The sequence below is a fragment of the Panthera pardus genome, unplaced genomic scaffold (genome assembly GCF_024362965.1).
Source record: "Panthera pardus isolate Hobbes unplaced genomic scaffold, ASM2436296v1 HiC_scaffold_16, whole genome shotgun sequence".
NCBI classification, from domain to species: domain Eukaryota; kingdom Metazoa; phylum Chordata; class Mammalia; order Carnivora; family Felidae; genus Panthera; species Panthera pardus.
In genome coordinates, this window is record NW_026526721.1 from 47,571,001 (window position 1) to 47,585,812 (window position 14,812).

Below are 14,812 nucleotides of genomic sequence, written 5' to 3' on the forward strand. Positions count from 1 at the left end.
GTTTGAGATCTACTGCCTTAGAATATTTATAATTAAGTTAAAGATATTGCAGAATTCTTGAAACAACTAATTTTAATTAATTTAGAAATTTCTGATACATCCTGGAACTCTTTTGGGTGGAGATTAAAGAAAAGAGATGTTATAAAAATCACACAAGGTTTGGGTGCCACTGTTTCAGATGAGCTATTTTTAGATTACTAGGGACATCTAATTACTGCTATTGGAAAAGGTCAAGGGTAGCTTGATTTCCCTTTTCCATTACAACTTTATGCTTTCTAGAGACTTAAGAAGCTGAAAAACTTCCCATGCCCTGAATTTTTATAATTCCTTTGTGATGTGCTTTTGAAAACAAAATGCACATTGAATTTAGAGACAGGAGTGCCCCCTGCCTCTTTTCCAAAAGGAATACGCTTTAGGAAATTTAAGGAGTGCATTTCCACATGAGGGAGATCTGGAGTTTTAGACCCACAAAACCCCAACGGCTCCAACAGCAGTTAGAAACCACTTCTCTCTGGGTATAGTTCTTTTGAGGAGAGCTACGTCCTGACTGCTGTTTCGCAGGTACAAGTGTTATAACAAAGCCTCCTTTCCAAGCTTAACTGAAGTTTGCCTCAATGGTCTTTTTCCTTATAGTTCTTTGTTAGAGTATACCTTCAACTTCAGAAGAATTTGTGAGATAGTGGGGTCACTGCTACTCTGTATACTTATGGGACATCATAAATCTTAGTTTTCTAGTATTGTAGAGAATCAGAGGTCAGAAGAAACCTTTAAGAGTCATTTGAGTTGCATAGTGAGTTTACATTATATTATTACTATATTACAGTTCAGTTGTGTAGTTAAGCAAGAATGTGTGGCCATGGCTCGGTTTAGGAAGGAAGGAAAATGTTAAAAATACTTTTATAGATAAAAAGAACAGGTTTTCATTTTCAGTTAAGAAATTAGGCCATTCTGAGACACAGTGAATAAGGCATTGTAAGAACGTTCAGGGGAGAAGATCCCAGTAGGTACACTTATGCGACCAAGGACCGAGAGGAAGTCCACGATAGGTAAAAGGAGGGACACACTGTGGGTTATTTGGAACAGGCTCCAGTCAGGGGCATAAATATAAATGGATATAGATCATAAAGGATTGTTCCTATTTGTTTGCTGAGTGTCTAAGGGTTTTGATTTGAGGTTATTTGTGTCTGTAGGGCAGGAACATGTCTTTTCAATTAATATTGTTCACTGTACATTGCAAATGTCATACACATGGGCACTTAATTAGTTTCGAGGCAGGAATCTCTTGGAGTTAACTCAGCTGACCTCCTGAGGGCTGCAGTGTGGTTTAGATCAGTGCTAAATGCCTGTAGGCTAGCAGCAACTGAATCACCCAAGAACTTAAAAAGCAAATCCCCAAGCCCACTCCCAAGGAATTCTGACTTACTAACAAAAGGAGTCCATCCCAGGAATCTATATCTTTTATAAAGCTCTTAGGGTGAGTCTGATCATATCCAGGCTTGGGAAATTACAGTTTTAAAGACCATGAAAGGCTCTACAGTTGTATAGGAAGCAATATCTTTGAAGTTAATTACATAATATGAGTTATATATGCTGGGTCACAATATAAATGTCATTTAATTAAGTAATAGTTTACTCCTTGGCACTCTTCAGTGTTTATCGAAAACCTTTTTCCTGTAGAAAGAATTAAAATGATAAACATGATTTTCCTTTTTTATTTATACATCTCAGGTACAGAGTTAATAATGCTACATAGTTGCTAGACCATGATAGTCCTTGGTTGAGCAAGACCCCTATATTTTATTTAAGTGTTATATTGTCTTTTACTGTGGTGCTGTGTTGTATTTTGATGCATTATTCCCACTCTTCCCCAATCCACACTCCTTTTTACATTCCCCATAGCATTCAGTCTAATGTGTTAATACATGTTTTTAAATGTGTATATATGCTTGTAAAATGTCATGTCATTGTATGTGTGTTCATTTTACAATTTATCTAAATGATGTGCTGAACTTCTCATTTTGTTTTTTTTTCTCACTGAGACCTTTTTTGAGATATGCCTATCTGGCTTTATGTACATCAAGTTCATTGCTTCTAAATGCTACATAGTATTCCAATGATTTTATCTACCACATATTGGTCATCCATTTTCTTAGATACAGACACCTGGGTTGCCTTGTGCTCCCCACTATCACAAATGCTATCACAATGCTAGGAGAAATATACTTGTGTATGTCCCCTTATAGACCGCATAAGAATTTCTTTCCATCATTTACTCAGGAATGTGATCATGGGGTCATAGGGTGTATACAACTTAATTTTAGTACTTTCCAGAATAGCTATTACCAGTTTATACCTCCACCTATATTTCACAAGAGTTTTATCACCCTACATCCTTGACAATACTTGGTATTATCCATCTAATCATTCCCATTCTAATGTGTGTGTAAAGTATTATCTCATCATTGCACTAATAGGCACTTCTATGATGACTAGTGAGTTTGAGCATCTCTACATAGATGTGTTAGCTATTTCCCCTTTACCTTTGTGTATTGCTTATTCCATAGATTTGAAAAATAAACATACTTCATTAGTCTGTTTCACTACTCTAAGAAATTATGGCTTAAAGATTAAAGTTTAAAGGTTAAAGTTTACTTGTTCTTGTTGCTGCTGTTGTTTTAAATACTGGACAACACTTTAAAATATATAATGAGCCCCCATTCACTAATGTTTTACATCCTTATTCATTTAATCTGTTTTGATCATGTGTGTGTTGGCAAAATCCTCTACAAAGCATGTTTGTCATATTCTAGACTCCTGTTTCCTCAAAGCCAATGATTTGACTCATAGTCTTTCATCATACCTAAAAGAAAGTAAGTAAACTATGATTTTCTTTTAAGTTATTCACCAAGTTGTTATTACTTCATTAAATACTTCATTACTTCTCTTTTTGAGAGAAAGAGAGAGAGAGGGCATGACTGGGAGGCAGAGAGAGAGAGAGAGAGAGAGAGAGAGAGAATCCTATGAGGGGCAGAGAGAGAAAGAGAAGCAGGGCCCACCTGAAGTGGGGCTCATGTTTTATCTGAAGTGGGGCTTGAGCTCACCCAATGTGGGACTCGAACTCATTAGCCATGAGATCATGATCTGAGCCAAAGTCAGATGCTTAATGACTGAACCACCTAGGTGCTCAAGATCCATCTCTTTAAAAACTTCTAAAACTACCTTTAAAAGCAAAACTTTCTACCTAAAATGGATTTGAAATACATTTTAAGGTCCATCTCTTAAGGTCCATCTTGGTACTAATTTCTGTTTATTTATGTTTATTCCTGTTTTTCTCTGGCTTTGAGAATTTGGGTTTTGGTCTCATTTTTGGTTTATAATAAATTAATATTAGTATTGGTCTAGGAATCCAGAGAATACTTGGTATTCTAGGACTTGGTATTAGAATACTTGGTATTCTAGTACTTGGTATTCTAGTACCAGCTCCCTGCTGTTTGACCTGGGACAAGTCACTGTGTATTCCTCTGGGACTTGATTTTGTTATCTGAAAGATAAGGAAGTTGGACATGTGATGTCTATTCTAGCTGTGAAATTGTGAAATTGTGAAATTCTGTTCACATGCTCAGAACTCAGATCATGGCTATTGCACAATCTAATTTCATCTTTTCAACATGTATTGTGGATAGCCAGTAATAAGCTAGATTATTCATATTAGGTAGTCATCTATTTGTGGCTGACAATGAAATAGTTTACACATAAAGATTTAACATTTCACTAATCATATTTAGCTAACTTGGCATATTGTGTGCTTTGTGTTATAAGTTAATGATTTTTCATTTTAATCTAATATCTAGAATAACCAGATAACAGAATCTACATGGTACTCATTATATTTTACTTTAATTAAATACTAACAAAGAATAATTGGAGAATACGCAACTTTGGGGGCCCTATTTTGTTGTATTTAGAGTAATATTTTTCTAATGGTCTTTTTTCAGTCTGCCCTAAGTGGGTAAAACTTCGGAAAAATCATAATGAGAAGAAATCGGTCCTGATGCTGATCATCTGCAGCTCTGCCCTCCGGGCCCTGGAGCTTATTAGGTTGGATGCTTCACCCATTCATTTCATAAATGTTTTTTTGAATAACTGATACGTGTCAAGCTGATACGCTCTGTATGCTAGAGATGTAACAATGAACAAATAAATATACATCATAATGTCAGGTAGTGTCAAGTTATATAAGACAAAATAAAGCATAGCGAAGGGATAGAAGGGAGTGGGGGGCTACTTTTAAAAGTGTTGTCACGGGAGGCTTTTCCAAGGAGAATGACATTTGAGCAGAGACATGAACAAAGTGAAGGAGAAAGCCAAGCAGATGTCTGGAAGAAGAGCATTCCAGACAGAGTGAACAGGAAGCACAAAAGGCGCTGGGACGCAATGTTACCGAAAGATTTTGAGCAGGGGAGTCACATGATCTGAATAATCATTCTAAAGGATCACTTTGGCTGCTTTGTGGAGAACACGCATTGTAGAGGGCAAGAGTCAAAGCAAGGAAATAATACGAGCAATAACCGGTTGGAAGAAATAATGGAAAAAAAGACCTAATTTAAAATAATAACAAGAGGGGCGCCTGGGTGGCTCAGTTGGTTAAGCGTCTGACTTCAGTTCAGGTCATCATCTCACGATTCACAAGTTCAAGCTGTGTGGGGCTCTGTGTTGACAGCTCAGAGACCGGAGCCTGCTTCGGGTTCTGTGTCTCCCTCTCTCTTTCCTCCTCCCCTGCTCATATTCTGTCTGTCTGTCTCTCTCTCTCTGTCTCAAAAATACGTAAACATCAAAAAAAAATTTTTAATAAAATAAAAAAATAATAACAAGAATGGAACACCAGAGAATAAGCTTACCAAAATCTATATAAAGTAAATATTACACAAGCCACTCAGAAGATCTGGAACAGACAAAAGGGTATACTATATTGTTGAATAGGAAGAGTTGATGTTATAAAGATATCTGTGTTACATAGACTAATCTACAGATTTCACAGATTGCCAGTGAAACTGCAATAGAATTGTTTTTTTTAACTAGATAAGCTAAAGTTCAAAGTTTAAAGATAAGCTATAGTTCTAAGTTCATAAGAGAAAATACAGAATAAAAAAGATCTGGGGAAATTCTGATAAAGAATATTAGTGAGAGGATACTATGCCTATAGTATCTATCAGATTACCAATGGATATATATTACAGAGTCTCACTAATCAAAACAGTATGGAACTGGCATATGCGTGATAAATCAGACCAGTGGAACATAATTGGAAGTTTAGAAACAGGCCCATATGCATTTGAAAATGTAGCGTGTGGCAAAGGTGACAAATCAGTAAGGAAAGATGGATTATTTAATAAATGGTGTTGGAACAACTACGTAGCCATCTGGAAAAGTAACTTTGGATCCATATCTCGCCTCTCATACCAAGATAAATTCCAAATGGACTGAAAATTTATATATAAAAATTATGTTTTAAAGATAATTTGTCAGTACTTTACTAAGTGCTTTCACATACCTTTTCATTTACTGCATTCTTGTAGAAAAAACAAAAAGGGCTCCTTCCACTGGATCGGTGGTAACATTGAGCTTTCGGAAAAGAGCCATCAGAGTTAAAAGGGGTTTACTGGGACTAGCCCTCTTCCAGGGCCAGGCTCTGTACCAGACTTTGACAGGAGATAAAACAAAGGAAAATCCAAGTCCTGGAGAAAAATAAAGTGAGGTGCAAATGTAGACGCTCAGTAGCTATTTAGCATCTATTTTTCTAAATGAACTAATCTGATTATGAATTTAGAAAAGTAGTTTTTAAGTTCTTCCAATTCTCCTTTCCCCACAAGACACACACATTAACTTGCATCACACACCCTCTCAATAAAACAAGTGTTTCTTGTGACATATCTGCTCTAAACACAATTGATCTTCAAGACTCCACCTGCTTCTGGGGCAGTGCTTGCTGGTTCTGAAATCATATTAGTTCATACTGACTTTTCAGTGTTCTAAAAACTACCACCACAGAATTCATTTCAGATTCAGACGTTGATGGCAAAAGAGGTTGGCCTGGAGATGACCTAAAAACAAACCGTCAAATTGATTTGAGCTTTTACTGCACATAAATACTTTTCTGAAGGGCATAAAAGCACTATGTTGTCACACTTCATTTACCAATCCTGTGTTCTTCTGTGTCGTTCATAATACTATGATATACTTCAAGGTTAGGTGATTTGCAAAAAGTGATTTCTGAGCTAGCACAACAAGCCCTATTCATAAAGACTAATGGTGAATAATTCTAGCTTTTCTAAGAATATCTGTTCTCTTGAGGACCATGAATTAACATTAAATATGTCCCCTAAACTATCTTCCTAGTTAACCTTGCCATGGAGAAAGCTTATGTGTGAGTAAAAATCAAGCACAACAGAACGTGTATAGCATAATTCACTATCTTGCAAACTCATGTATTCCTACTGGTCAATAATATTTCTCAAAACATAATCATGATATATAAAGGAAAATAATATTGCTGAGCAGTATTCCCTTGTTAGGTCTATTACCAAACATCAATTAAAAGATCGTTCTTTTATACTTTTATACCCGTTGAGACCATGTAAAATTTTCACAAAAGTTTCACTCTGCAAAGTAGAAGGTGGGGGGGCTGCTCTGATTGAAAGATAAGCCTTCTCCTCCCTGCCAGCTCATTCCCAGCAATCTGCCACAGCAGCCACATACAGCCTTTTGTTAGATGCCCTTGGGCTCCACAGAGCACAGTCTGAGATCACTGTTCTATGATATTGGTTGCAACTAAATTTTGAATGAGAACTATACTGCAGAGTTTAAAGATAAACTCTCTGCCAGGGACCTAAAATATAGACATTCTGTATTAACAAGTGAAGAGCAGATCCATATTTTTCAATTATCAAAGAAACCTAAGTAAAGCTAACCTTGTGTATGAGAGTTAGAAGCAACCCAGATACATCCTGAATAAAAAACTTCCTCACTTTCCTTCCAGAGTGGGGCTGACTTGAAAATCTTGGAATTTTTTTGTGTACACACACACACACACACACACACACACACACACACACACATGTGCTCATAGTTAAACACAGAAATGCCATATTCTTTTGAATAAAGCAAAACATAATACTTTAGTAGTCAAAGTGGCCTGCAATGGGTAAGTTTTCTTAGGCAATAATGTGGGTTTTTTTTCATTAGGTCGATGACAGCATTCAGAGGAGACAGCAAAGTTATGAAATTATTTGCAAAACACATAAAGGTAAGCAAGGGCCTGTGGTTCCTGATGGGCGATGTAAGTTATCCTTAAAGGCCACTCCCAGCTTTTTCTTATCTCCTTAGCTGATATTTTCTTTGTTCTTATATAACATATTTAACGACTATTCTGGTGTTCTTTGCATTCCCTGCTTCTGCATGCCCACCTGCCCCCACAACAGTCACAACTCCTCTGTGCGCCAAGATTTTTCTACAGAAGCTGAGAGCTGACCCCTGCATTCTCTGAAGATTCCCCAGTTTTATAGGGCAATGCTTTTCTATCTTGACTTTAACTTTCATTGCCCTGGATGCTGAGCCTAAACAAGAGTAGCCCATTTGCTTTTTTACTTCCTTAACTTTTGGATAAAGTGCTCTAAATTGGCCTATGATTTGCACTTTCTAAAGACTCTTCTTTCCTCTCTTCTGTCTTGCAATAAATAGGTCCAGGAGCAGGTAAAGTTGCTGGAGAAGCGTGTTGTGCACCTGGGTGTAGGAACTCCAGGAAGGATTAAAGAACTCATTAAACAAGGTATGAAAAGAGGCGCTGATATGCCTACTTAGTACTGGGAGTTTGCCTTACCCCCCATGTGAGTTTAGGAAACCACATTTGTGATATAATGAAACCAGACTTCTGTGTTGCTTGGGGAGTTGGAAACTTAGCTTTGTGTCGGTAGAGCTAGCAAGCAGGTGTGAAGCAGTAGGGAATGGTAAGGATTGTGGCAAACTTCAGTACATGTGCCTACCTACACACAGTCAGATTCCACTTGCTTTAAGCAGGTTAGTGGATCCACAATTTCCACCAGTTTGCAGCCTCTAGAATTTGTAGAGCTAGATGAGTTGATTATTTCTCTCTTAATTAATTGAATCTTGGTTCCCCAAGACTTCCATTTCAGTTGAGGGCTTATATATAAAACATGTTGAAACTAAAATGAGGTTTCTATGGATGAAATACGGGTATTCTAGAGTGTTTCTCCCAAATTCATTTCTCTTTTAGTATTTTACCCAGAAAGTATTCCAGACAACATCCACCGCTGGGTTTTTATAATTTGTTGGCTCTCTCAAAGTCAGTAGCCTAAAACTTGTTAATCTGCTGATGATCTTATTACCTGTTTTACCTGCCAGACTGATTAAAGATTTCTTTTCAATACTCACTTCCAAATTACTTATTTAATATACTAATAGAACTCTGTTACAATTGGAACTAATCCTAGATTTTTTAATATATCTAAAAGTAATATGTTCATCAATGTAATAACTAATATAGAGATGGTCATTTGCCAAGAAGCAAACAAAAGCTTAAAATACTAGTGTCTCTTTCCAGATGAAAATCATCCAGGGTTAAATGAACCCACTATGTACAAAGGTCTGTGCAATTACAAAGAAGTGACAGACTTGCCAACCCCAGACAAGGAAGGGAAGCACAGTTTTTGAGTTCCTACTTGCACTGGTGCTATGCCACACACTCCTATGTATCTCAGTAAATATTCATGGCACCCTTGCATGCTAGCTTTTTTTTTTTCATAGAAGAGAAAACTCTGAAGCTCTGAAGGATTAAGTGGCTATCCCACAGTCTCTTAGTCTAGGCGTTCCTAGTTCTAGAGGCTTTCCCCCTCAAAGAGCTCCTGATCCTTGAAAAGATAAATATACATAGAATGAGATTGACAAAATGAGGCACTAAATGCCAAGGGCCAAATGAGCACCTCCAAGTCCTATAAGAGTGGAAATAGATTATTATGGAGGCTGAATCTGTATGGAAGGCTTTACAGAGAAAAGGGTCTTTAACTGATCTTTGAAGTATAAGGAGGATTAAAATAGGATCTTTGAAGTATGAAAATGTGAGAAAAACAGGAATAGGAGAATCACTGAATCAGAAGAGGGCAGGCAGATACACATGACTGAGATACAGTGTTAAGCTCTCATGGATTCAGACCTTCAGAGTCAAATCCCAGATCCAGCAACTGACCAGCTCTGTGACCTTGGCAAGTTACTTAACCTCTCTAAATCTTTTTCTGTATTCAGATGAGGGATAGTGATAGTATCTTCCTCCTGGGATTGATATGATAACAAAGTGCCAATAAAGAATTTCACACCCTAAGGACTCAATAAATGCTAGTTATTATTTTCATTAAAGAGAATAACTTCCTTGGTTGGAAACTTTGTGGGCTTTAGTAGCTGGTGATTGAACTCGAAAGGAAGTCAGATTGTGGAGGGAGGACTTTGAACACTAAGTTGAAGAGTTTGGATTTTTGTCTTGTAGACATAGGAGGGCATTGTAGTGAAGGAACAGATGAGAGGCACTCATACCCTACCTGTGAGACCGTTGGGAGAGATTGGTTGGGCAGCAGGAGGGTCCAGGGATGGACCCTGCCTCTCGCACAGCTCTTAGCCAAAGATTCACCTCACTCCCCCACCTCGAATCCAGATGGTTGTCTGTATGTCACCAGGAACCCCATGCAATAGGGCCACTCTTCTCCATATTTAAAAGAGAGAGAGAGAGAGGGAGAAAGAGAAAATGAAACTCTACATACATATTGTTGAGATTTGATTTCTGGAGAGTAGTGAGGACTCAGTGTGAAAGCTTATTTCATTTAAGGGGTGAAAAAATCATTTAAGGATCTATTGATTTTTTATAATACTAATGAAAATAACTTTTACTTCTGATTCTGATTGGATGCATGATTTAATATTCATTAGCCACAGGTGTTAGGCTACATACAAAGCATTTAAAGAGACCAATCCCAGCCCTCTAGAAACTGGAAATGTAACAAAGCAATGGCACATAACTCGTTTTATGTAGCTGTTTATGACTTAAGATGTTTATATGTAAAATATATTAAGGAAAGTTTCCAGACTTCAAAAGATATCCCATGACATGGAATCTGTACAATTATAGACAGAAGTATATTGTTTTAATCTAATAATAAAGCAGATTTTCTGACTATAAGAGCCTTTCAAAAATGCAAAAAAGTACAGAAAAGAAAATATATCACTTTAGAGAAAATCACTTGTTAGATAATACTGAATGTATTTCCTTTAGTCTTTTTTCTATGCATTTATATACTTATTTTTGTAAGTGGAGATCATGCTATATATCATAATTTTATAACTTGCCTTTTCCACTTAGCATATCTTATGAGGACTTTCCTCATCATGAAATAGTCTTAATTTTTAATTTTTTTAAATTTTTTTATTTGTTTTTGAGATAGAAACACAGAGAGTAGGAGGGGGGCAGAGAGAGAGGGAGACACAGAATCTGAAGCAGGCTCCAGGCTCTGAGCTGTCAGCACAGAGCCCGACACAGGGCTCAAACTCACGAGCTGTGAGATCATGACCTGAGCTGAAGTTGGACGCTCAACCAACTGAGCCCCCCAGGTGCCCCTTTAATTTTTAATTTTTAATGGCTGTATAATATGTACATAATATTCAACTTGTTTTTACAGTTTTATCGAGATATGATTAACATATAACATTGTATTAGTCCAGTGTGTACAATGGAATGACTTTATACATATATAGCGAAATGATTACTACAATAAATTTAGTTAACATCAATCACCTCAAATAATTATAAATTTTTTTCTTGTGATGAGAACTCTTAAGATATACTGACTTAGCACCTTTCAAATATACAGTACAGTATTAACTACAGTCACTGTGCTGTACGTTACATCCCCAGACCTTATTTACTTTACAACTGGAAGTTTTTACCTTTTGACCATCTTCATCCATTTTCCCCACCCTCTCCCTTTGGCATCCACCAGTGTGTTCTGTATGAGTTAGGTTTTTTTAGATTTGACATATAAGTGAGATCATACAGTATTTGTCTTCCTCTGTCTGACTTATTTCACTTAACATAATACCCCCAAGGTCCATTCCTGTTGTCACAAATGACAGGATTTTCTTCCTTTTTATGGCTGAATAATATTCCCCTGTGTCTGTGTGTGTGTGTGTGTGTGTGTGTGTGTGTGTGTGTGTGAATTTTCTTTATTCATTCATTGATGAATACTACGGGTTGTTTCCATGTCTTGGCTATTGTAAATAACGCTGCAATAAACATAGTGGTGCAGATACCTTTTTGAGATAGTGAGTTCGTTTCTTTTGGGTATATACCCAGAAGTAGAATTGCTGGATCATATGGTAGTTTTATTTTCAATTTCTTGAGCGTCCTTCCATGCTGTTTTCCATAGTGACTGTATCAATTTACATTCCCACCAACAGTGCACAATAGGTCCCTTTTCTCCACATCCTCACCAGCACTTATTATCTCTTGTGGGGGTTTTTGATAATATGATTGATGATTAGTGATGTTGAGCACTTTTTCATGTATCTATTGGCCATTTGAATGTCTTTATTGGAAAAGTATCTATTCATTTCCTCTGTCCATTTTTAAATCAGATTAATTGGTGTTTTTTGCTGCTGATTTGCATAAGTTCTTTATATATTTTGGATATTAACCCCAAGTTATATTGATTTTTAGTAATTAGATAGGATACCTGGATTATTTCTAAATTTTTGCTATTATAAATAATACTGCAATGATCATCTTTGCAAGTAACTATATTTAAGTTTATTTCTTTTTTTAAAAAAAAGATTTTGTTTTTAAGTAATCTCTATACCTAATGTGGGGCTCATACTTAAAACCCCAAGATCAAGAGTCACATACTCTACCAACAGAGCTATGCTGGTGCCCATTAACTACATTTAAGTTTCTGATGTTTTTATAGTGATATGTCATAGAAAGAAAATTATTTCATCAAATAGTAAGCATTTTAAGCTTCTATTATATAATGCTGTAGTGCCTTCCTGAGAGACTATCTGTTTGCTCTCCCACCAACAGTAAGTTATTTTTAAGGGTAGACTACCAACCCATTGTCCTTCTCAATTTATCATTTTTAATTTTGCAGAGGGAAATTTAAATAGGAGTCATTATAATTATAAGAAGAATGAAAAAGTCTTTTGGACAGAAGGGGAAATACTGAAATAATCACAGAGAAGAGTTGAGGGGAAGCGCTGCAGAGGAAGGCTTCAGTTATGTTTCCACATGTCACATGAAACAGCTTGGGGTAGTGGGAAAAACTAACTGTGACCAACTCTGAGACCTCTGAGGAACAGACAATAGCTGAAGTCCCCTCCAGCCCCACATTCCATAATTGTCTCTAGATAGATAGGAAGACAGAAATGGAGTCCTTAAGTGGTTTGCTAGTCTTCTCAAAGGGTAGCACACTTTGCATAGAACCCATTCATATTTACCTCCTTTTCTGCCTAAAATTAAACCTCAAACACCAGCCTCATCCTTCTGTCCATTCACCTTCTCAGAGTCATTCAGACTCCATTGGATTCAATTCCTCTGAAAGGCCACACCTAGATTGCAGGATCCATCTTATCAAATTCCTGTCAGGAATGAGACCTCACCCTCTGGGGCTTCATGAAACAGAGTCTTGGGATTGATTCTCTGCCAGGATTTGAGCAGTTGACGAGCTTAGCAGCTTCTCTGCTTCCCTCAGAATCAGTGATAAGATTATAAGGAAAGCAATCTCCGAGTTCTGCATTTGTTTTCCATCAGGCGAGGGCTGCACTTAGTGTGCAGAGATTAGTTGCTGGGGGAGAGGACAGCAAATGAAGCAAAAAGCAACCTGGAGACTAAAAAGTCATTTGGATAAGCTTCTATCATAAGGTTTTGCTGTAGCAACTCTCTCTCTCTCTCTGTCTCTTTCAGGTGGCCTTAATTTGAACCCCTTAAAATTTCTGGTTTTTGACTGGAACTGGAGAGATCAGAAGTTGAGGAGGATGATGGACATTCCCGAGGTACCGTGTAACCAGCCTTTAATCTTTTTTTCTTCAGCTTGAGTTTAAGTTCAAACACAGTAATAAAGTCATTGACATCGGGAGCCAGCAAATTCTGGCCATTGAAATTCTTTCTGTCTTTTAACTCTGAAGTAACTGCAGTTATAAAGTCCATCTCACCCCTTAGACCTAACTGTATCCTTTCCATGTCTTTTGTAGGAATCAGCTTTGTTTCTTCATTAAATGACCAATGGCTTCTGCCCCACTGGGGACCACATCTGTACTGTACCTTTGAGAAACAGGAAGCTCTGGAGGACTTGGCATATTTTTGTGTGCCTTGCTTTAGAGACATAGTCATCTTTGTCTTTCATCTTTACAGATGCGCTAGGGAGTGGGGGCACAAACTTGCCTCATGGCCTGCATCTCCCATACCCAAAACCTCACTCACTTAATATAGAGGGCTATTTTGGTTTGGGGTAGGGAAATTATTTTGCTGTCTCAGTGAATTAAAACTGGTTGAATGCCTTTGTGGCCACATAAGCATTAGCTTATTATATATTTATGAAAGTAATCTAGTATCATCAAAATATGAAAAATTGATTTTCCACCTACTGTGTACCATGGAGCTAATTTTTCAAGCTAGCCTGATGTTTAGAAGTATCTGTTGGAGAGAAAAGGGTTTGTGCAATAATTAACATGACTGCCAGTCACCAACCATCATGGCAGTAACTATCAAAGAATTTGAAATTAATTCTCCAAATGTGCTGAATGAATTAATTTACCACATAAAACTATATATAGCCCCAGAATGACCAAACCTGATTATGATTAATCAGTGAGTTATATCAGATATCAGTACAAGTTAAAAGACAACTTTCTCAGTTTCCTATACACACACACATCCTGTCCCCTGAACTGACTGGGTTTTTTTAAAACCAGTTTAACAAATTTGATGTTAGGCACATGAGGCCATATTTAATTATTTCAGTTATAATATTAAATCTGAGTAATCCACCATGAGTTTTCTAATTATAAGAAATTGTGTCAAAAAACCACCTTTTTATCCATAGTTATTTTTATTATGTTGATGTCATTCTTATCAGTTATCCTATATTGAAATATGTGTGTAATCTAGGCATACTTTGGGTGCTTTGAAACATCTTTGTATAAGATTTTTTTTAATGAGATTTTATTTTGAATGGTAACAAAAGGGCACTTTAATGAAACTGATGTTTTATATAGTATCTCTTCCTTTACTTAAGTAAATATTTCAACTCTGAATAAAACACAGGTTAGGATTTTTGCCCTCCATAACAGCTATCTAAATACCAGGATGTCCAGATGGTTGAATTTATTCACCAAGACCATCTTTTCTTGATCTTAACCTCTTTTTCCCCCTCTTGTTTCTCTTTTAGATAAGAAAGGAGGTTTTTGAACTTCTGGAAATGGGAGTCCTCAGTCTGTGCAAGTCAGAATCTTTGAAGCTGGGCCTTTTCTAAGTCTGGGTCCTATGAAAATTCCAGTTTTTATGGGATTTGCATCTCGTTTAATAGCTCTGGAATATTGCAAGCACTCAGTAAATATCAGCTATTGTTTTATTATGTTAACTGCATCACCAGATGAATCACTAGAAATTTTTGATGGAGATTCTTTGACAAAACTGAAGCTGTCCTTTGCCAACCTCTCTGTATAATAAAGTATCACCAGCTTGTGTGTGATTTTTTTTGTTTGT

At 36.8% G+C, this 14,812-nt stretch overlaps 1 protein-coding gene across 3 annotated transcripts in view; it reads left to right on the forward strand.

Annotated features, from left to right (window-relative positions):
• Positions 1-14,791, forward strand: part of CMSS1 (cms1 ribosomal small subunit homolog) — a 379,579-nt gene extending 364,788 nt beyond the window's left edge. For all 3 annotated transcript variants that reach the window (XM_053903253.1, XM_053903254.1, XM_019448161.1), the window contains 6 exons: positions 2,811-2,870; positions 3,996-4,098; positions 7,243-7,303; positions 7,738-7,825; positions 13,013-13,101; positions 14,496-14,791. In XM_053903253.1, the coding sequence (XP_053759228.1) occupies positions 2,811-2,870; positions 3,996-4,098; positions 7,243-7,303; positions 7,738-7,825; positions 13,013-13,101; positions 14,496-14,579 (485 nt within the window). In that variant the 3' untranslated portion in view covers positions 14,580-14,791. The remainder of the gene's footprint in view (positions 1-2,810; positions 2,871-3,995; positions 4,099-7,242; positions 7,304-7,737; positions 7,826-13,012; positions 13,102-14,495) is intronic.
• Positions 14,792-14,812: the final 21 nt, after the last annotated feature.